General features: G+C 41.5%; 1 protein-coding gene across 3 annotated transcripts in view; it reads left to right on the top strand.

Moving 5' to 3' along the window:
* The first annotated feature begins 3848 nt into the window (after positions 1–3848).
* LOC126999209 (uncharacterized) overlaps positions 3849–23584 on the top strand; it is a 39622-nt gene continuing 19886 nt past the window's right edge. Inside the window, exons 1-3 of one of the 3 annotated variants that reach the window (XM_050861537.1) lie at positions 3849–4040; positions 19564–19727; positions 21596–21756. In XM_050861537.1, the coding sequence (XP_050717494.1) occupies positions 19569–19727; positions 21596–21756 (320 nt within the window). In that variant the 5' untranslated portion in view covers positions 3849–4040; positions 19564–19568. Of the gene's footprint in view, positions 4041–19552; positions 19728–21595; positions 21757–23584 lie in introns of all 3 variants that reach the window. The other 2 variants (XM_050861536.1, XM_050861538.1) reach the window with 2 other exon arrangements.

Raw genomic sequence — 23584 nt, 5'->3', positions numbered from 1 at the left:
TGGTCAAAGAACATATTAACTCTAAATTACTTTATTCTACTTACAGCAATATAAATATAAATACTTATTTCACTTATATACATATAAGTCATTATATTTTATAACTAGTCTTTACTTATTAGTGCAATCAACACACATTTCAGCAGCGGCTTAATAGTTTTAGTGTTAAGAGATTACACAAATATGTATTCTGCTGGCATGTTGGCACTTGTGGGGTTCCCTTCTCGTGGAACCCGTCTAGGTAAGATGTCTAGGTAAGGGGCCCAAGTGGCTGATATCACGTTTTAATTCAAAATGAAGAGAAGACTAGGGTAGTTTATATATGGGTACGGTTTCTTAACGTGCAAGGTGACGAAATTTCATGTGGAGCACCGGAAAAAATCTATGTAAGGGTGGATGATTTTAACTGATAAGGGATTGACAAGCAAGGGCTGCTAACAATTCCGAGGTGCGTGCGCTGGTAGGGGGAAGGGGGGGAAAGGGAGGGGTAACCGACGCTAAGTTCCCTGGCGGGAAAGTCTTGACGTGGTATTGCGCCATATGGTGTAATTGTAGTCTGAGGGAGGGGGATGTATTCTGTTATGGGTTGTGATTAAGAATACCTACTTACGTTTTCACATATCTATGATGGCCTTACAGTGACTTGTAATTACTTACAACTACTTAGGCTCGCCTACAACTACTTGTAATCACTTATAATGACTTAAACTATGTCTTGTTCTCATACTTCTAAGGTTCTTCTCCTGCCTTCACATCCCGGCATTACACTGGCCTACCCTTCTCTCTTGTGCTGCCTCAATGCCTAATAAAAGTAGGAACTTTGCGCGCTTTTTAAGTTGACGAATAAGGAGTTTGGCGCCGGCGTTTTGAAATGCCGAAACTAGCCGTCTCTGGAGAAGAGTAATTTATTAAATAGCTTGCATGCAGGAGTTAATTTGTCTAACATGTTGGTATAATGGCTCCCGAGAATTATTAGATAATTCATATTTTTTGGGTGCATTCCATGATTGTTTCGAGACAAGCAAATACCGTGACTCGAGCAGTGCATGCTATACTAGTGAAACCAAAGCCAACTTTATCTTATCATTTGGGTGATAAGTCAAGTTTATAATTCATTATAAATCTATCATAAGGGTTAACTAAGTTTTACGTAACCTCCTAGGCTCAGTGGAGCCGTATGTGGCGATCAGTCAGTGGGATTCACTCTGATATCCGAATCCTGAGTGACTCATCACCGCAAGGTGTTTATCATATTGTCTCCTAAATGGACGAAATTTTAACTCTCCACTTGTGTGTGAGGTATTAATTAAAGCATAATTTCATCATTCCAAACACTACAGTATTATAGCTACGTAGAACACAGATCAATTAACTTCGACTAAGACTCCACCAGTGTGCTTCATGAACGTTACTGTGCCAGTTCAAATTCTACTGCTTCATTTAAGTCCCATTCACTTGGATCAGGCAAGTGAACCTACACCCAACACACGCAGTGATACCAACATGAGTAGCCTGTTCTCAATGGCTTCGTCTTTGGTGTCAGTTTGTATCGTGCTGAATGTGTAACGATAGTTTTTTGTGAGTGTGTGTACGTGTGGCAATACCACACTTCATTCCGCCATAGACATCAACCTCGACAGCTTTGGTATGTTAACTGCAAGCTTTGGGGAGCTCCCGTGGTCCCGTGGAAGTCTCGGCCTTGCGCTTCGGCGTGGTGCCTGGAGCGTATGGGTTCTCGAGACCTATCAGTTACCATGGGGGTGGAAAGGTGGGCTCTTTCCGACACCCTCAGCCCCGCTGTTGGGTCTCCTCCTTGAAAGAATTGGGTATCTCTCTACCGGCCGCCTGGGGGGTTGCGCGGCATGCTCCGCCTTCCTCCATTGGGGTATATCCCCAACGAAATACCAAAAAAAAAAAAAAAAAAAAAAAAAAAAACTGCAAGCTAGTTTGTTGCCAAATTTTCAAAGATTTGCTTGCAATATACTTTGTTACCTAGATTTCACAGATAGGCCAGTCCTTTACCTTTTAATTCCTCCTAACCTCCCTAAATAAAGCCTCATTTATATTTCAGTCATTGACACAGCCCTTAGGCGTGCAAAAGAATTCTACAGCGAAATCAGCACTGGCATTTTTGAGAAGACATGGACTTTTGGATGAAGAACAAAGTGTTTCACCGTGTCATCGATGTGGCGGAGAGATGAAGGACGATCGGAACAGAAGACGAAATGGCGAATCTATTCCCGTTCTTCGTTGCAGAAACCGTGGATGTCAAACTTTTTGTTCCGTTCGCAGAGGCAATGTATTCTTCCACTTCACTGATTTAAATAACAAACTAAATTGCAAGCTCTCTCTTTGCCAAATTTTAGAATTGATCTTTTATTTTATACAAGACCTCTCTTATGATCTGGTTCAAAGATTAACTGGTAGAGGTACCGAAGCAATATGCGACTGGTTCAACATGTGCAGAGAAGTTTGTACAGCGATTGTTTCAGTCCAAAATCGTGGTCAAATGGCAGGGACTGAAGAAGAGCCTGTGCAAATTGATGAAGCACGCCTTGCAGGACGGCGAAAACACAATAGAGGCCGAATGTTGCAAGGAGACCGGCCTCCAAATTAAACAGACGGTGAAGCTGAAGTGGACAACAACCATAACCATGGGAGACGTACTGATGACCCTTGGGTGTTCCGTTTGAAGAGAGGCTCAGATTGCCGATATTTTCACGTTCAAAAAAGAGACCGTACGTGAGACACTTCAACCAATTATTCAGAGAGAAGTCGCTGAAGGCTCAATAATCCATTCCGACGACTGGCCAGCTTACTCTAATTCAAACCAAATCAATTTTCGTCATTTTTCCGTAAATCATCAGCAGTACTACGCCGCTCCTAACACCGGGGCACATATACACGTACAAGGAATTGAAAGATCCTGGCTTGATGCGAAGATTCGTATATTGAAAAACATGAGAGGCAGCAATCAAAGAACATTTCAGTCGCACCTAGACTACTTTTGTCGGCGGATGATGAGAAAAGAAGCTCCTGACATATATTTAGCGTTTTTAGCTGATGTATGTGATGTTTATCGCTAGAATATTTTTAATAGATTTTTTTAATTGTTTTAATTATGTTTTACCATGTAAATATCATTACAAAATAAAATTTCTACGGTGTAGATACTTTTCCTTATAGATAACAAGCCAAAGTACGGTGTAGATATTTTTTCTTGTAGATAACAAGCCAAAGTAGCACCAATAATTCAAACCTTCATCTAATCATATGTATCAATATACGCAATGACAGTAAATGGAATGTAAATTCCATTATATTTTTCATAATGATGTATAGGAATCGTCAAAATTCGGCCAAATAATTTATTGTCCTTAAAGCTTATTATTTTCACGGCCAGGCATAATTTTTCACGGCCAAATTTTAGGAATTTGGCCGAAAAATCGTCCATCTGGCAACCCTGACCATAATACAAAGCGGAACAGGTCAAAAGAAGAAGGTGGATTGGAACCACTAGCAGCAGCCCTCAAGTGTACACAAACTTTCCTGCAGAAGTCGGGGCAACTCGACAGGATCTAACTCCACACTGGTGACAGAATGACAAAGAAAAAAACCTGATACCAACTACCATAAAACACCCAAGAAGAAGAAGAAGAAGAAGAAGCAGTCAGCGTTGAGATTGTTGTACTCAGCGTCCTATGTTTGCTGATTTCCGACCTAAACCTGTCTCCTCCACCCCAATAATTGGCTTCATATACATTTATTGCTAAAATGGCTAATTAATGGTGTTTCTTGGCAATGGTTAAGGGTAAAAAACCGGTAAATACGATGCTCTGAGTACGATAACCTGGCAAAGGCGGCCGAGATTCAAACCCCATAACAGAGCGGGGAGCGGAGGAGCAGCAGCGTCCGTTAACATTATTTCCGTGTCCACTTGTCCCCTGTGTCCTTCCTGGCGGCGTAGAAGCGAACAGCCCGGAAGAAGAAGAATCCAGGTGCTCGAGGAGTAACTTTCCTTGCCAGAGCCGTCCAGGAAGGTGAGAGGAGCGGGGAGCCTGGCATCGTAAGGCTCGACATTGGAGGACGTCTCAGTAACATTGGATGGATTGGGGTAACACTGGGGCACATTGGGGTAACACTGGGGCACATTGGGGTAACACTGGGGCACATTGGGGTAACACTGGGGCACATTGGGGAACATTGGGGTAACACTGGGGCACATTGGGGAACATTGGGGTAACACTGGGGCACATTGGGGAACATTGGGGTAACACTGGGGCACATCGAGGAAAATTGGGGTAACACTGGGGCACATTGGGGAACATTGGGGTAACACTGGGGCACATCGAGGAAAATTGGGGTAACACTGGGGCACATCGAGGAACATTGGGGTAACACTGGGGCACATTGGGGAACATTGGGGAAACACTGGGGCACATTGGGCAACATTGGGGAACATTGGGGTAACACTGGGGCACATTGGGGAACATTGGGGTAACACTGGGGCACATTGGGGAACATTGGGGTAACACTGGGGCACATCGAGGAACATTGGGGTAACTGGGGCACATTGGGGAACATTGGGGTAACACTGGGGCACATCGAGGAACATTGGGGTAACACTGGGGCACATTGGGGAACATTGGGGTAACACTGGGGCACATCGAGGAACATTGGGGTAACACTGGGGCACATCGAGGAACATTGGGGTAACACTGGGGCACATTGGGGAACATTGGGGTAACACTGGGGCACATCGAGGAACATTGGGGTAACACTGGGGCACATTGGGGAACATTGGGGTAACACTGGGGCACATCGAGGAACATTGGGGTAACACTGGGGCACATTGGGGAACACTGGGGCACATCGGGGAACACTGGGGCACATTGGGGTAACATTGGGGTACATAAGAACATAGGGAAACTGCAAGAGGCCGGGTGGCCTACACAGGGCAGCTCCAGAATCCCCCCCCCCCACTACTCACGGTGGGTGAGGTGTAGTTACAGGGGTTACAGGTAGAGTCTTGATCCTCGTTATACCGGCGGTACTAGGCACGCACCAGTACCCTGTCACCTTACTGCACCCACACCTCACTGCCACCTGTCGTCCTCGTCCATGTAGCTATCCAGTCTACTCTCAAAACAAGCTATCGTCCCTGCACTAACTATGTGATTGCTGAGTCTATTCCATTCCCCCACCCTCCTATTACTAAACCAATGCTTGCCTATATCTCTCCTAAATCTATACTTTTCTAATTTAAATCCATTACTGCGAGTTCTATCCTGCTGGCTAATTCTCAGTACTTTACTTATATCGCCTTTGTTGTAACCCTTGACCCATTTGAATACTTTCATCAGATCTCCCTGCACTCTTCGTCTTTCTAGTGAATGTAAGTTTAGATGTTTCAGCCTATTTTGATATGGGAGGTTCCTCAGCCCCTGAATCATCTTGGTCATCCTCCTCTGAACTGATTCTAGCAAGTTGATGTCCATTCTGTAGTGAGGGCACCAAAACTGGACAGCATAATCTAAGTGTGGCCTAACTAATGCTAAATAGAGTCTGAGGATGACCTCTGCACTCCTGTTGGGTACCGTCCTGTTAATAAAGCCTAATACTCTGTTAGCCCTATTCCTTGCACTAATACATTGCTTCCTTAGTTTTAGGTCAGAGTTCACTACCACTCCCAAATCCCTTTCACACTCAGACCTGCCTATTGCTGTGGAGTCTGAACTATATCCGTGTAATGGGTTGCGTGTTCCTACACTAAGTACGCTACACTTGGTGATGTTAAAATTCATCTGCCATTTCTCTGACCAAGCTGACAGTTTGTTGAGATCCTCCTGCAGTGCTCTAGCATCCTCCCCTGTCCTAATAGTGCATCCTATTTTGGTGTCATCTGCAAATTTACCTATGTCACTAGTTGTCTATGTCATTGATGTAGATAATGAATAAAAGCGGGCCTAAAACTGAACCTTGAGGAACCCCGCTGGTAACATTGCCCCATTCGGATTTTTTACCGTTAATGGTAACCCTCTGTTTCCTGTCACTAATCCACACCTTAATCCAATCAAATACCTTCCCTCTTATCCCATGAGCCCTGACTTTATTCAACATTCTCTGGTGAGGTACCTTATCGAAGACCTTACCAAAATCAAGATAAGCCACATCATAGCTCTCATCATTGTCAGCTGCCTCGTATACTCTATTGTAAAAGGATATAAGATTAGTGAGGCACGACTTTCCTTTAATAAACCCATGCTGTGAGTCGTGAATTAAATTATGTCTGTCAATGTGGTCCCTAATACTATCAGCTATTATTGACTCAATCATTTTACCTATAACTGACGTCAAACTAATCGGCCTATAGTTCTCCATAGAAGATTTGTCTCCCTTCTTAAATATTGGAATAACGTGTGCCTGCCTCCATGAAACAGGCACCACCCCTGTGTCTAGTGACTTCCTAAATACTTCTGTTAACTGCCCACTTATTTCAGTTTCACATTCCTTTATTACCCTGGGGAAAAGTTCATCTGGCCCTGGCGCCTTAGTGACTTTAAGTCTATCTATCTGTCTAATCACGAGCTCCCTACTTCTGTTGATGTCGGTTAATTCTTCTACCTCTTCTCCCCAGTAGATCTGTTCTCCCTGAGGTATTTCATCTAATCTTTCTTTGGTAAATACAGTTAAGAAATATCTATTTAACGCCTCAGTCATTTCCTCATCACTATCGATCAGTGATTCTCCTGACTTAAGCGGCCCTATCTTATCCCTAACCTTGGTCTTATAAAGCTGAAAGAAGCCCTTTGGATTGGTCTTTGCTTCCCTGGCAATTCTAATCTCATAATTACGTTTTGCCATACCTGTGTTTTTCTTTACTGCTCTAGCTAAATCGTTATACCTATCCCTTAGGTGAGTTTCCCCCCTTTTAATTCTAACATATAGTCCTCTTTTCCTTCCTATTTCAGTTTTTAGCCTGTCTGTCATCCATCGCAGGTAATTACCTGTTGACCTGACTTCCCTGTGAGGTATAAACTGTTTCTGTCCTAGTTTAATCTCCCTGACCAGGCTATTGTACTCACCCTCCAAGCTACTGACCTGACTAATGAACTCACCAGAGATTAACGCCCCTCCCTGCTCTGGGTCCTGACCTACTTCTGATCTCACTCCCCGAAGCCTCTGCAGCTGTTTTCTTAACCCCTCGTAGTCTGCCTTCCTGAAGTCAGGTATTACTGTGTTGTTACTGCTGACTCTATCCTCCCATTTAATATTAAATCTAATTTCCTTATGATCACTGTTACCTAATGAATCCCCAACCACATTGGGGTAACACTGGGGCACATTGGGGTAACACTGGGGCGCATTGGGGTAACATTGGGATGCATTGGGGTTCTTACCTAGATGGGGAGAACCCCATCTAGAATCAGGTGACGTCTCCAACCAAGACAGCAAGTAGATTGTCCTTTAGATGTTCTGATGGTTGGCTAATGTGGCATTACCAAGACCACACAAACAACTGCCATAATACTCTTGAGTAAGTGCCAAGACAATATAGTCAGGTTGGCAATCCCAAGTGGAGACACAGCACAGCACAGCCACGGCACAGGACACAAGTTTACAAGTCAAAGAGATACTCAACAACCCAAAGTCAATCAAAATCATACAAAATTTGACCGAGAGAAGTGTGGAGATGTCGTTTGAAAGCATTAACAGAATTCACCACAACAACTGATTCGGGTAAATTATTCCAAATGCTAATGACCCGCACTGAGAAGAAATGAGCTCGAACATCAGTGTTGTAATGAGGAACAAAAAGCTTAAAGGAGTGGCCTCTTGTGTCTCTGTTGAGATTTCTAACAAAGAGGTGACCTAGATTCGGACAAAACCCTTTCAGAATGTTGAACACCATAATGAGATCAACTCTAATTAATCTTCCTTTAATGGAATAAAGACTCAATCTAGCGAGATGTTCACTATATGGCAGATCGTGGAAACCGGTAATTTTCTTGGTCCACCTCCTCTGAACATTTTCTAAAAGCCTAATGTCTCCTGTATAACCAGTGAACCAAACCACAGAGGCAAAGTCCAAGATAGGGCGAATATGCGAGATAAAAACTGCCTTAATGAAATCAGGAGATCTGCAAAGGGTACCCTTTAGAATACTGTAACCAATGCCTCCAACCTTGCCAGTGATTTCTCTCACATGCAAATGAAACTTTAGGGAGGAATCCACCCTGACCCCAAGATCCTTATAGTTATCTACATCTTGTATGGGTTGGTTTCCAATAAAATATGGTAAAGGAGCAGGAGCATAAAGGAAATTCCTACAAAAGTTCATTCTGGCACATTTACCAACTGAGAAAGATAAACCCCAAGCGCTGCTTGTGTTGTAAAGAGTGTTTATGTCTCTGCAAAATACTGTGAGAAATTAATTGGTTAGACTTAGAAATTTCAGTAGTTAGGTATAGTTTAAGATCATCAGCAAATAAACAAAACTTACAATTTAGTTCTGAAACAACATGATTAATGTAAATGAGAAAAAGCAAGGGACCAATTACCGACCCTTGGGGAGCACCACTGCTTACATCCGCTCTATAACTTACTACCATGGACAACTACTTGCATCTTTCTCCCACTCAAATAGTCTTTCAGCCATCCCAGCTAACCCCCCCCAATCCCAATACTAGACAGCACTGTGAGTAATAATATATGATTAACAACATCAAAAGCTTTCTTGAAATCAAAAAATATCACATCCACTGACATACCACTATCATAGAAATGAGTCACATAGTCATAAGTATACAACAGTTGCTCGAAAACTGATCTACCCGATCTAAAACCATACTGATGCTGTGAAAGTAAGTTATTATCTTCCAAATAAGAAGTAAGTTGAGACAATTATTCTTTCAAAAGATTTACAGCACACTGATGTCAAACTGATTGGTCTATAGTTGAGGGGATCAGAATGGATTCCACCTTTGAACAGTGGCATAACATTAGCATCTTTCCAGTCAGATGGGACTTGCATTGATAAAAGAGATTTTCTGAACAACAAGAGCAAAGGATAACTAATGGAGGGGGCACATCTCTTTAAAAATACTGAAGGTATACCATCAGGGCCACAACAAGCAGAAGATTTCAGCTTAGAAAGGATAATCTCAATTTTAAAAATATCAAAACTAAATATATTAAGTATAAATGAATTGTCACAATGCTGAACAGGATAAGGATTCAATAAGTCAGCAGGAGAAAATACACCAGAGAATACATCAACAAAAAAATCTGCCATGTCAGTTGTGTCCGCGCACCAGCCATTATCTCCAAACAGCGGTCCAATAGTAGGACGCTGAACCTTCTTGCTACGAAGATAGGAGTGAAAACGTTTAACATCAGGATTTCCGGGAGAAACTAAAGATCTCTCATATTTAATTACAGATTGATGGACAGCATCTTTATATTGAACAGATATTGTCTTAAAAGAATGCCACAACCTCAAGGCTATTGGGGAAGATCTGCCAAACTTTGTCCGAGCATCCTTATACTCCAACCATACTTGGCGTTTATGCCGTTTTAAAGAAAGAGGTATAGATTCTGCCCAAGGTGGTTTCCTGATTCCTGATGCCTTCTTAATTGGAATAAATAGCTGAATGGCATTAAGCATTAAACTTTTAAATCTTAAATATGATTGTTCAATATCTAAGCCAAGGAATTCATTATCCCAATCAAAATTCAAAATGTGATGGTTTAACAAGGAGTAACACTGGGGCACATTGGGGTGCATTGGGGTAACACTGGGGCACATTGGGATGCATTGGGGTAACACTGGGGCACATTGGGATGCATTGGGGTAACACTGGGGCACATTGGGATGCATTGGTTGTGTGCTCATCCCAGGAGTCGGACGTGTTCCCACGGCTCCGCCTTCCCCTTCCTGCAGGGCTGTTGATGTTTTTATATTTAAATCAGATGTTTTCTTTATTGAAATCATTTTTAATTTTTTTTTTATTAACCCTTTCATTGCTAAGCACTTGCAATGAGACTATCCCCTCAGGCGCGCTCGGGCACCCCAGCGGGGGAAGGGGATCTCTTTTAACCGCTATATCTCAAAAACTATTCATCACAGTTACAAAACAAAAACACCATTGGAAAGAGGAGGCCAAGATCTATAAGATTGAGTTATGTAAGCCTCTCCTGTGAGTGTACAGGCACATTCAGGGGGTGTTTTTTGCTGTGAGTGCGACTGGCGCTCGCAGTGAGCTTTTAGCACCACCAGCAAGTGACGCTAGTGCTAGCTCTTTTAACCTCTTTATCTCAAAAACTATTCGTCACAGCTAAAAAACAAAAACAGCATTGGAAAGAGGAGGCCAAGATCTATACGATTCAGTAATGTAAGCCTCTCCTGCAAAAGTACAGGCACGTTCAGGGGGTGTTGCCTGTGAAGATGTACATTTATACGTGCGCGACGATCAGCCATAAGGCAACTGCTGTAGATCTCTTGATGATGGGGTGCTGGCAGGGCAGCGTTGCCAACCGCAAAATTTACAACTATTTGGTCAAAATATCAGTCATGTGATAGGTGAAGCTGTGCAAAAATGTCGCTATATTGGTTAACAACATGCACCAGTTGCTCGTCCGTCGATTTTCCACGCTGGGCTGACATGATTTTCCACCAAATTTAGTGAAGAACCCACTCAGTTGGCAATCCTGTGTTGTGAGAATTAGTGTTGGAACACTCATACGCGGGAGATTTGAGTGCAGCTGGAGCTCGCAGCAAGCGTTTAGTGCCACCAGCAAATACGCTGCAAGCGTTTAGCAGTGAAAGGGTTAATGAAAATGATTAAGTGAATGTAAACCTCTATATTCTCTACATCAGTTTCAAACACTTGTTGCAAGTGGGTCTGACTAAACTGTTGTAGAGCCGGGGATATTACATCTTATTTCTCTGAATAAGTTTTTTTAATAAGCCCAAACATTCTGTTCGCTTTTTGCTGCATCGATGATCCACGCTGTTGATGTAAATAATGAAGATGCAGGACTTTATCAACGCTTGAGCAGAGTTGATATACTTTGTCAGGTCCAGGACTTTTATTTTTTTTATGAATCAAAATGTTAGGGATTTAGTCTTATATGCTGGATGAGCCCCACGGTTTCCAGAGGGAGTTTCCTCAGACGGGTCGTGGTGACGCTGCTCGTACTGTGTGAACAATGAACAACAGTTAGTCATAGGTAGCCTGGGGAGATCTCCAGAGCAGCAGTTATGTTATGTCAGCACCAGGCACCCAGGATAGCAATAGTTCTTTTACTCGATTGGAGTATTCTTGTATCATATTCCATCATCATAAGTAACCTGGCTGGCTGTTTGAGCCAGTCCTAAGACTGACCATCTGCAGCCAGCACCACACCACAACTCTGTCTAGTCTCTTAACAGTCTAACCAGATCATGTCATGTTTTGGACATGTCCTCACTGAAATTGCACAAAGAAAGATGAATGCAGTTTCATATGAAAGTATCAGAAAAGGCTGTGGATGATCCATGTATGTATGTGAAGTGATTCTTTGAAAAATAGAAGTATACATATTTCAAATATTTCCTTGACTGCCACTTCCTGTAGTTGGTATTTTTTGTCCCTTTTAATAGTTTTTTTTTTTAGTTCATTTGAGTGTTTGGTGAGGCCCAAGACTACCCACATGCTGTCCTCATGATTGTCCATCAATGGACTCCAGCGAAACTCTAAAGAGGACCAAGTGAAGCTTGGGGGGGGGGGATTACTCAAGCAAGATGGCAGCACTATAAAACAGTTGCCTGCACCACCAATTGTCTGGGGCCAACCAAAAGAGTAAAGATTGGGGCATACACTACAGCTGAGTGTGGCCGCAGTGCTCATCTCCGTGGCACTGGCCCTTGAACCTGTGGTGGGAAGAGCCCATCAACCCGGGACACAGGGTCAGCGTGACATCTAGGCTTCCACAGTTTACCTTCCCCAGGTTTCCCTAGGTACCCATTTATCGACCAGCCCGAAAGGGAGGATGAGCAGCTGGGTGAGCGGCACGCTGACAGCCCAGTTCGTGATTCGAACCCAGGGCGCGGGGTTCGTAGCAAGGCACGCTAACCACTAGACCATGAAGGCATAAAAAAAAAGATCCAAAGGGTGAGAATTTGCTATATGAGGACAGACTTAAGCATCTAATGCAGCCAATGTCAACAAGATGAGAAAACAGTTACAACAAGCAAATGACCTGAAGTTGCTAACCCATGGTTGCCCTGCACACATTCTAAATGTATTGGCTCATGATTTGGAAATTGGCAATATAAAAGAACATGTGGTTCATGTAAAATACTTTTAACCCTTTCATTGCTAAACGCTCGCTGCGAGCTCCACCCACACTCATATCTCCCGCGTATGAGTGTTACAACACTAATTCTCACAACACAGGATTGCCAATTGAGTGGGTTCTTCACTAAATTTGGTGGAAAATCATATCAGCCCAGCGCGGCAAATCTACGGACGAGTAACTGGTAGATGTTCTTGCCCACTATAGCGGCATTTTTGCATAGCTTCACCTATCACCTGACTGATTCTTTGACCAAATAGTTGTAAATATTGCAGTTGGCAATACTCCCTTGCCAGAATCTGAAGGAGAGATGTCCGCAGTTCCCTCAATATGGCTGATCATCCCACACGCACCGACGTAAGTGTTAACATTCAACACCCCCTGAACGTGCATGTATGTTCGCAAGAGAGGCATACATAACCGACTCCTATAGATCTGGACCTCCTCTTTCCAATGGTGTTTTGGGTTTTTAGCGCGCAAGGAAAGGGTTAAAACCATCACTCTGCCTCGGCAAGATACCGTGAGAAAGGTGGTTAGCGTTTTGTTCTACCCCAGGACACTGGACAGATCAGGTGTGGCTGACGGAAGATACATAAAATGATCTAACCAGCTCAGGAAAAGATTTTGTGAAGCTGACAAGGAAAATATTGATATCAAAGTTAGAGAGTTTTCTTAGTTTATTTCTCCATTCTATGTTGTTGCTCAGCAATAAGATCAAGATTTAAATAAATGACGTTAAAAAAATCAAATAATATAAATTTTGATTCAAATCTATGATTTAAAAAAATCATTTTATTTAAATCTTGATTTAAATCAAACAACCCTGCCTTTCCGTTTAATTTTTTGTTGTGTTTGTGTTCTTCCCTGCCATATTTATGCCATTTCATCATTATTTATAAGTATTGCTATTGTTTGTTGTAGTTGTCTAGTTTTACCAATCTTTTACATTTCTTTTACACTTCCTTCATGATCAGGTAATACCGGTAGCCGAGTTAACTACATGTTTAGATTTTTTAAACTCCTTTAACCCTTTTTTTTTAAAATTTTATATATAGTTTTACTAACTGTACATATACTTTTACCTATATTTTTAAACCTTTTAACTATGTATATACTTTTTTTAATAATTTTTAAAGTTTTATCAGACATGTTAATGTGCAGGGATTTTTGGTGCATCATAACAGCTAAAGCAGGCAATAGCAGTACAGGGGTTAGGATTTTTGTTTGTTTATAGTGTGTTAGCCGAGGCAAGAAACATGTACAGACGAACACTGCACAAAACAATACAATACACAATAACATTGATTTATACATTCACATTATATATTTACCTACTCTACAACACGAACGACACTCAACACAATGGCTGTGAACACACCTACATATCAAACACGTTAACACCCAACACTTACATGTACACAAACACCTACACACACTTGTTAGGGTCCCTGGACAGTTCCCTAGGGACAAATAAATTTAAAACTTAAAATTGCTACTAATTTTTGTGGTGCCCTGTTGTTGATGTTGTGTGGTGACACTGGGGCTCTGATCAACCCCAGACCCCGTGCCCCTAAGTACCCTTGCCAGCTATGTCGTTTTGCGGTTAAATAGGGCCACCGGGCCATCCAGTGTGACCACTGCTGTGAGGTCTTCCTGCATAGTGGCTGGTATCATGTCATCTGTGTGTGTGTGGGGGGGGGCTTCACGGCGGCGTTCAGTGGATTGGAGGGTCGGAGCCTCTCATTGATCTGCTGGGACTGTGGGGCGCCAAATTTTACTTCCTCCCTTTTCTACTCACCTTTACTTAACAATAAATTCAGCTCCTTAGATACCACATCATCCCCGCCAGCACACACAATTCCCATTACATCAACGATAGATAGGACCACCCGACCGTTAGGTAGAGACAATTTGGACAATTCCTCCCCCACTCAGAACCGACATGAAGACTTGACAGCAGACAATGCTCAGACCTCATCCACTCCCCCTATTCACCCAAACCATTCCACAATCATTCCCACAATAGATCTTGTTCCTTATCCATAACTCCCATCACCATCCCCAATAGATCCTCTATCCTCAACTCCCCCTCATCCACCACTACCACCTCCACACATGACTCCATCACCAAGGGGTCATCTTCCCTCCGTGCCCTCATTATCAACTTCCCCAGACATTGTTATAGGAACAGAGATTTGGCTCACTCCTGACAAAAGACAGTGAGTTGAAGTCTTCCCGACAGACAGTTCCTATAATATGACCCTACATAGGAAAGACAGAATTTACAATAACTACGGCGGAGTCTTCATTGTGACAAAACCAGAACTAGTAGTGACTCCAGCCACAGAACTAAACGTGGACTCTGAAATTATTTGGATCAAAGTACAACTACAGGGCTTTTTTTTATTTATTTATTTATTTATTTATTTATTTTTTTTTTTTTTTAGGGCATGAAGAAAAATATTAAAAACAAAAAGCCTGCTACTTACTGCTTCCTGAATAGAAGTCAAAGGAGTGGCCAAAAAGAGAGGTCAATTTCGGGAGGAGAGGTGTCCTGATACCCTCCTCTTGAAAGAGTTCAAGTCGTAGGCAGGAGGAAATACAGGTGAAGGAAGATTGTTCCAGAGTTTACCAGCGTGAGGGATGAAAGAGTGAAGATGCAGGTTGACTCTTGCATAAGAGGTTTGGACAGTATAGGGATGAGCATGAGTAGAAAGTCGTGTGCAGCGGGGCCGCGGGAGGGGGGGAGGCATGCAGTTAGCAAGTTCAGAAGAGCAGTCAGGATGAAAATATCTATAGAAGATAGAAAGAGAGGCAACATTGCGGCGGAATTTAAGAGGTAGAAGACTATCAGTATGAGGAGGAGAGCTGATGAGACGAAGAGCCTTTGACTCCACTCTGTCAAGTAGAGCTGTGTAAGTGGAGCCCCCCCACACGAGATGCATACTCCATACGAGGGCGGACAAGGCCCCTGTAAATGGATATCAACTGTGCGGGGAAACGATACAGAACGCCCAGCCTCAAGGAAGCTGATTTAATAAGAGAAGAGATATGAAGTTTCCAGTTGAGATTTTGAGTTAAGGATAGACCGAGGATGTTTAGTGTTGAAGAAGGTGATAGCTGAGTGTTGTCAAAGAATAGGGGATAGTTGTTTGGAAGATTGTGTCGAGTGGATAGGTGGAGAAACTGTGTTTTTAAAGCGTTGAAGGACACCAGGTTCCTCTTGCCCCAGTCGGAAATAATAGTAAAGTCTGAGGCTAAGCGTTCTGTTGCCTCCAGCCTTGAATCGTTAAGTTCCTGTAGGGTGGGTCTTCTATTAAAAGAAGTTGAGTAATGCAGAGTGGAGTCATCGGCGTAACAATGGATAGGACAGTTCGTTTTGGAAAGATCATCAATGAACAACAGAAAGAGAGTGGGAGATAGGACAACCCTGCGGAACACCACTATCAGTAGGTTTAGGGGAAGAACTGTGACCATCTACCATAGCAGAAATAAAATGGTCAGAAAGGAAACTGGAGATAAAGACACAGAGAGAAGGATAGAAGCTGTAGGAGGGTAGTTTGGAAAGCAAAGATTTGTGCCAGACCCTATCAAAAGTTTTTGATATGTCCAGCGCAATAGCAAAGGTTTTACCGTAATGGCTAAGAGAGGATGACCAAGAGTCAGTTAGGAAGGCAAGGAGATCACCAGTAGAACGCCCCTTGCGGAACCCATACTGGCGACCAGATAGAAGGTCAGAAGTGGAAAGGTGCTTTTGAATCTTCCCGTTAAGGATTGATTCAAAAGCTTTTGATTGACAAGAAAGTAAAGCTATAGGACGGTAGTTTGAGGGATTGGAATGGTCACCCTTCTTAGGCACAGGGCTGTAGAACTCTCTTCATTGTATCTTTTTATCGTCCCCCAAATTCAAATTTAGATTATCTGCAGACCCTCGACGAATCATTATCCAAAATTGACCCCTCCAAAAACATATGGTTGGCTGGTGACTTCAGTCTCCCTGACATTGATTGGACAACACAGGCAACACTGGACAACCCCACCCATGAAGGCAGTATACTACCACACACTGATAGGAGAAACTTACATGAACACTTTATTGACTTAATCAACACACACTCACACAAACAGTACATGAACCAACATGCTCACAGGTCAGTGTAGGAAGACACAATCCTAACATAGGACATGGGGTCACATCCAACACACTAGACTTGTTCCTCACAAACAACATTTCTTTAATCACACGCACACGACTACTAGCTACCAGGTCTTAGTGACCATGACATGGTACTCATTGACGCAAACGTTAGACCAACAACACAAAAACAACTACCCCGGAACATTTATTTTTACATCAGAGCCAATATGGGTGCCATAACTCAAGACTTAGCTGATTTTAGAGACTTTTCTCGACACAGACCCAATGGCCAATTCTGTTGAGGTAAATTGGACCAGACTATTAGACTTTATACATGACACAGTGGACAAACACGTACCCAAGAAAACTATCACATAAAACTGGTCACTACCATGGTACAATAAATTGAAAAGACTGAACAGAAACAAGGTAAAGGCATACAACACAGCAAAACATTACGTTACAGAACACTGGGAGCACTACAAAAACATACAGGAAACACTACAAAAAGAAACTAAACATGCAGAAACTAAATTCACATCCACTTTTCTCACAAACAACACACAAATCCACAAGAAATCCTACAGCTTCAAAGCACCCAGACAAGACTCGACTGGAATTACAACACTACTACACAACGGTTCCTTGGCCACACACCCTCATGATAAAGCTGACACTTAACAAACAATTCCAATCTGTATTTACACAAGAACATGCAAACTTGCCAGACAAACCAACATCACCACACCCAACAATTCCTCTCCTCTATTTAAACACCCAAGGAATTGAGAAACTATTATCTGAGGTTGACACTGACAAAGTGACTGGACCAGACAATATACCCTGCAGGATCCTAAAAGCTAATGCTTGCATTCTTGCACCTATCCTGCAGGTTATATTCTCACAGACATTACAAACCGCAGAACTCCCTCAGGACTGGCTTTTGGCAAATGTGACACCAGTTTTTAAATCCGGAGACAGAAACCTCCCTGCTAATTATAGACCTATTTTGCTAACCTCAGTTCCCTGCAAAATTTTAGAACCTATAATTCATAGACATAATGGACCACTTTGAGAGGTAAAACATCTGATTGACAGTCAGCCCAAACATTCATGCAAGACTCAATTACTTGTTGACCACACATGACATTTTGCAGTCCCTTAACCCTTTCACGCACCACGACGCGATTCACATCAAAACGGAATCGTCAACATATGCTTTTGACTCGAATCACATCAAAAACTTTTAAAAATTCACCAAAAATAAAGTATCTTTCAGAATTGCATCAAATTTTTTTGCATCAAAGATCCGAGCTAGACTTATAAAATAAATTAATTGTCAACTCTCGTGCTGTTGGATGTGAAGTGATAATTGCCCGTGGTTTAGTTGCCTCAGCAGGCAGCCTGTGAGCACGACTGTCATCCCTTTAAATTGTTTTTTCTCAGTCGGTAAACTTTGCTATTAATTTGCATTTCTTGACTATTTTTTCTTTCATAAGGCAGAATGATCTCTTCTAAAACCAACGATATATAATAATGCCAGGAAAAAAGAATACTCGTGGGTGAAATCGATATCATGATACAATAATTCACCTCACGGTCTGGCCATTCCGCGAGGCCCCCAAGGGAGCCCCAGACGGATGTCGCAGTGGAAAGAGAAACTTATTAACTTGGTGCGTGAAAGGGTTAACAACCCAAAAATTAGACAAACTGACACCATAATACTTGACTTTGCCAAAGCCTTCAACAAAGTTCCTCACCAAAGACAGCTAAATTAGAACACCATGGCATACGAGGGCAACTTTCTAACTGGATAACCACGTTTTGACTACCCGCAAGCAATGAGTTGTTCTTGATGGTAGTCATTCCTCATCTATTCCTGTAACTTTTGGGGTACCTCAAGGCAAAGTCTTGGGCCCTCTTCTTTTCCTTTTTTACTTGGGATTAGAGGGAAAGACAATGACTGAGTCGCACCCAAGGGCTCAAGTTAAAATCGATAGACTAGTTGCAGGGTCCCACTGTAATTGTATGGAACAAATAGGTTCGTTCTTTGACAAAATTATTTGACCACGTTCCCTAGAAAACACAACTTTGTTTAATATCGAGGGCTTCCTGTCTGCAGTATCACTTTACAGCAAAAAGTCTCCTGCCCAAGGGATAAACTTTGAACACAGATTTGTCTTCTTTTTTCTTGAAAACATTTATATTTCTGGTGAAACTTATGACTTTGTTGTTGTTCATTCAGTCTTAGATGTTAGATGTTTCAGCATGTTTCATTAGCTGACCAACCACTATTACAGTATTTCTTTAACCCTCTCGTGCACCGTAAGTTTCCAATAAGTTTCTGTTCCACTCACCATGCATTTCTCAGGCCCGACTGGCCTTTTTTTTTGCCGCCACGATACTCTACATTCCCGGACGTATTTTACCCTCACAGATATATCGTATCCCAATAAATTTGGTATCAGTGGCTTCATAAGGACTTGTACTAGAACATGCACAAATAAAAATAGAGGAAAATAAACAATACAAACTCGTTTCAAGTCTCAGTATAGTGTATTGTAGACAATAAATCCTAAGTACCAACTCTTCCCCACTCGCTAGCTCGAACTTTTGTGGGCCAACTTTTTTAGCCAAATGTATGTTATGAAGCGGAATTTAGTGAGGTTTCTTATGGTATCCTCAAACTCCTCATACGCCCCTTAGTTCCCGAGTTACATCAAGAAAACTGTACCTATATTTTTCCTCTCCCGTCAGAGTAGGCTAACAACTAAAAATTGCTCCACGCTCCTCATCTACGCTTCTTAGAGAGATTGCCATATGTTACCATTAAGAAACTTATCCTAACAAATGACGCTCCGAAATTTGACGCACTTTCATCGAAAACTTAATTTTTAATACATTTTAAAAACTTTTATGACACGTTTCGTGTCATCGTGCGCCAGGACCTTTTTACCCTTGATGAGGTGAAATGCGTCATCGTGCGCGAGAGGTTTAATTAGGCCCTATGTTTTCCTATCTGTCACTTTTCAATGAAAGCCTATGGTGTTTGTGCTCAGCAATGTCTGTCAACAGTCTGTCCTCAGGTGTGATGGATGAGAATGTTGTCTTTCCAAGTATGGGCAGCACGGACTCCCTGCAGCAAGAGTCTGTCCCCAAAGCAAAGAGTGGTTCAGGCCAGCAGCTGGGGCAGCGTTCTCCCCTGAAGGACATCCTCAACACTAGCCCCTCTCAGCCTAGGGTCATGAAGGTAGGCAACCGATTTGCTGCTTGATTATTTTTTAATTGTAGTTCAGGCAACTTCAGGCATGTACTTTGGAGTGTTTAGTATGTCTGTGGAATGAATACTAAATTGTACCAAAGGTTTTCTGGGCCTGGTTGTCGGTCATATGTAATTTCTAATAGATTGCTACAAATGTTATTTATCTCAAATTTGATTAAAATATGGAATGTACATCTGTCACCCTGAATTAACGGGTTAGCTATTTGAGGATTTGCAGACGAAGGATGTATATTTACTAGACAGTTTTGGTAGACACTGCTGCCATCTTTAGTTGTAAGAAGCAATAGAGGAAGTGAGTAATGTCAGGACAGATCTCGGGTCAGCATGGTGGGGCGGGATGGGGAGGGGCAGGCAAACTCCTATCTGGCAGGTCACATGGGAATCAGGTTCCTTCCCTCCCCCCCTCCCCCTTATTAACCCGTCTGCTGTGATTGACACGGATTTGGCTTTTACTGGTAGCCTGGCTAGATACACTCCCAGGTCTTTCTGTGGTGGGTAGTGGAGTGTTTCCCATGTGGCACTGGTGTGCTGGATATCCCCTCCCAAGGTGCATAACTTTACATTTTTCTTCACTGTTGTTGTAGCAGCCACTTTTTGTTTGATTCCTGTAGCTTGGAGAGGTCTTCTTGTAGGAAATCCGCAGTTTAGGGGTTAATGCTTTCAAATATATATATATATATATATATATATATATATATATATATATATATATATATATATATATATATATATATATATATATATATATATATATATATATATATATATATATATATATATATATATATATATATATATATATATATATATATATATATATATATATATATATATATATATATATATATATATATATATATATATATATATATATATATATATATATATATATATATATATATATATATATATATATATATATATATATATATATATATATATATATATATATATATATATATATATATATATATATATATATATATATATATATATATATATATATATATATATATATATATATATATATATATATATATATATATATATATATATATATATATATATATATATATATATACACACATATATGTAAAGTGTTAGTAAAACTAGATTGTTGGCAAATACACTAATTCTCTCTAAAAAAAAAAAACTTATTATCACTAATTCTACATGGGGATTAAGATCAGACATTGACCCATTGAGTATTTTAAGGGGATTTAAGGTTTGACAGCAGTGCATCAAGCATGATGAAGGAGGCGGAGGTTATGAGACAGCCTCGCAATGAGTACTCATCAGTTTGGCCACTTGGCATTTTGATTCTTCACCTTGTGTTTTTGAGGAACAGTGCCACAGATAATGAAGAGTGAAGGAAGAAATATGTGTTCATTCAAGGAAAACTCAAGATTCACTTTTCAGAGGCCTCAGCATTTTTAATATTCCACTTCTAGTATTTTTTCATCTTTGCATTTCTCTCAGTTTCTTGCATCTTCTGCACTCCTAATTACCATTAATTATCTTGTTACCCACTGTAGTCACGCCTATGATGTGTTGTATATATAGAAGATGGTAACTAATGACTTAATGTCATGTCAATATGAGGTAATATTAGTTGGATTGCACGTAATATCTTGATGTAACAATGGTATATGTATTATGTATGATGGTACATGTAACACATCGTAGGCACGACTACACCCACTGTATCATACCTTTATGTATCAAATGCTGGATAAGAGAAATGGAAAGGCAGTTCACATTTGAGGTAAATCCTCAGAATTTACTGAACATTTTTGTGTATTCTGAGCATATAATTATGAAAGTGTTTTGGTTAGCAGACAGCAGGCATGCCATCACGTTTTGAGTCAGTGCGTCAGCTGGATGAGGAGGCTGAGTGGCGGGAGAGGACGGAGGTGGTGACTGCGCTTGACCACCACCACAACAAGGGCATGGCCAGGGACCTGTTGGAGCAGGCACTCCTAGGAGCCGTGAACAGGTGAGCCACAGCTGGTCTTGAAGGACAACACAACATCACTCAGCACTAACCCATTACCATTACACACAAAGTTTCTAACATTACATTAGTCACCCTGCACTGAAGGTGTCAGTGTATCTTGTATTATAATTCCTGAGTCTTTTTCTTTCTTCAGTGTTTCAATGATTGTCCCTCCCATCTTATACACTCCACATGGTGTATTTTTACTTTTGTCCATTTTCATTTTGTGATACTTCTTTTTTTTTAACTCCTTTTCCCATTTTTTTCTCCATTTAAACATTTAAAGTTTCTTGCAGTTCATTACAATCATCCTCATCTCTTATTTTCTAAGCAGCTTGGCATCACCTGCAAACTTACTCGTGTAACTTTACTTTTACTGGCATATCATTTATTTATATTTAAAAACATTATAGGTGCTAACACTGATCCCTGCGGAACTTCACTTGTGACCGCTCTATCTATCTGTACACAGTAAACCCTCGATATTGCGGACTAATTGGGGGAATTTTGTCCGTTAATGCCGAAAGTCCGGTATAAGTGAGGGAAATTAAAAATTTTTTTTAAAATATTACCGACGAACCTGTAAACGTATGCATAAAGTTTTTTATTGTGTATGTTGTCTAAACGTTGTCTGTATAGACACACAGCACACTTGGCGATGGACTGTGAGGCACTGAGGCTGCCAGTTTGGCAGTGGGGCCTTGCTGGGGGATCCGTGTCTGAACTGACACTCACAAACACTGGCTATTTTCCATTATGTTTATGTCCTGGATTGATGCATAACACTTTTTTGTTGTGTAAATACATTCTTCGTTTAAATGGGAACCAAAAGGAAGATATTATCAGGAGTGCTAAAAAATACTAACCCAAGGATGGAACAGCAGATAAAAGGAGGAGGGCCAGGTGGCTAGAAGATGCTACTGTATTTACCGGGCGCGGGTGGTTAACCCTGGATTGGTTACCCTAAATTTGAGGAATGTGCATGTCAAACCCGGGAGAATTTCTCCCGGAAAAGGAAAAAAAAAATACTTTGGTAGAAAATATTTTAATTCTGAAAATACACAGTGAAAATATAGCTCTTCATCTTTCATTTGGCGTATGATAAAATAGTATTGTTCTTCAAAGTGTGTATGAAATTTAATTTTCAAAATATGTACTAAAAAATGTAAAAAAAAAAAAAATTATTCTGACTACAAAAAAAAAATGCTGGCCCCATTGGCTTCTCCTCCGGTGTGAGTGGTGCATGATAATGGAACCATACCATGGAGGAGTCCCATCCCTCCAGCTCGGGCACAAACTGTTTGGGAGACACAAGAAAAAGCGGTATTTTTTTTTTAGTATGCAAATAATAATAATTTTTGTTATTTTTTCTCTCCACACTTTTACTATGGCACACTATGGCTTGAAATGACATAAAACATCACAAAAACATCAGGAAAACACTCACCAATTAGATGCAGTCACCACAGACAGGGTATAGGTGGCGCGGGCACTTTGGTTTGGCGCATCTGTTGCACCTGTGGCGTGTCTTCCTGTCTAACTTCCCTGGGCACTCAGCACACCGCACCAACGCACCCCTGCTCTCTGAGATGGTTATCCCTGGTGAGCCTGCTGAACTGCCTAATGATGGTACATTGCAAACACTGGTAATCAAGTGTTGCAGAGGGCGGGACAGGGGTGTACTCAGCTGTGACACTGCCCAAGGTGTGATTAGTGCCTTGCCCACTTGCAGCATGAACTTCTTGTGTAGCATGGCCTTGCCTCCTCCTCTCTCCACATTCTCGCAGTGTATGATGTAGGAGTTGACATTGGCAGCATTCAGCATGCC

This window comes from Eriocheir sinensis, chromosome 16, assembly GCF_024679095.1.
Source record: "Eriocheir sinensis breed Jianghai 21 chromosome 16, ASM2467909v1, whole genome shotgun sequence".
Lineage (NCBI taxonomy): Eukaryota > Metazoa > Arthropoda > Malacostraca > Decapoda > Varunidae > Eriocheir > Eriocheir sinensis.
This window is presented reverse-complemented; position numbering and strand designations above follow the sequence as displayed.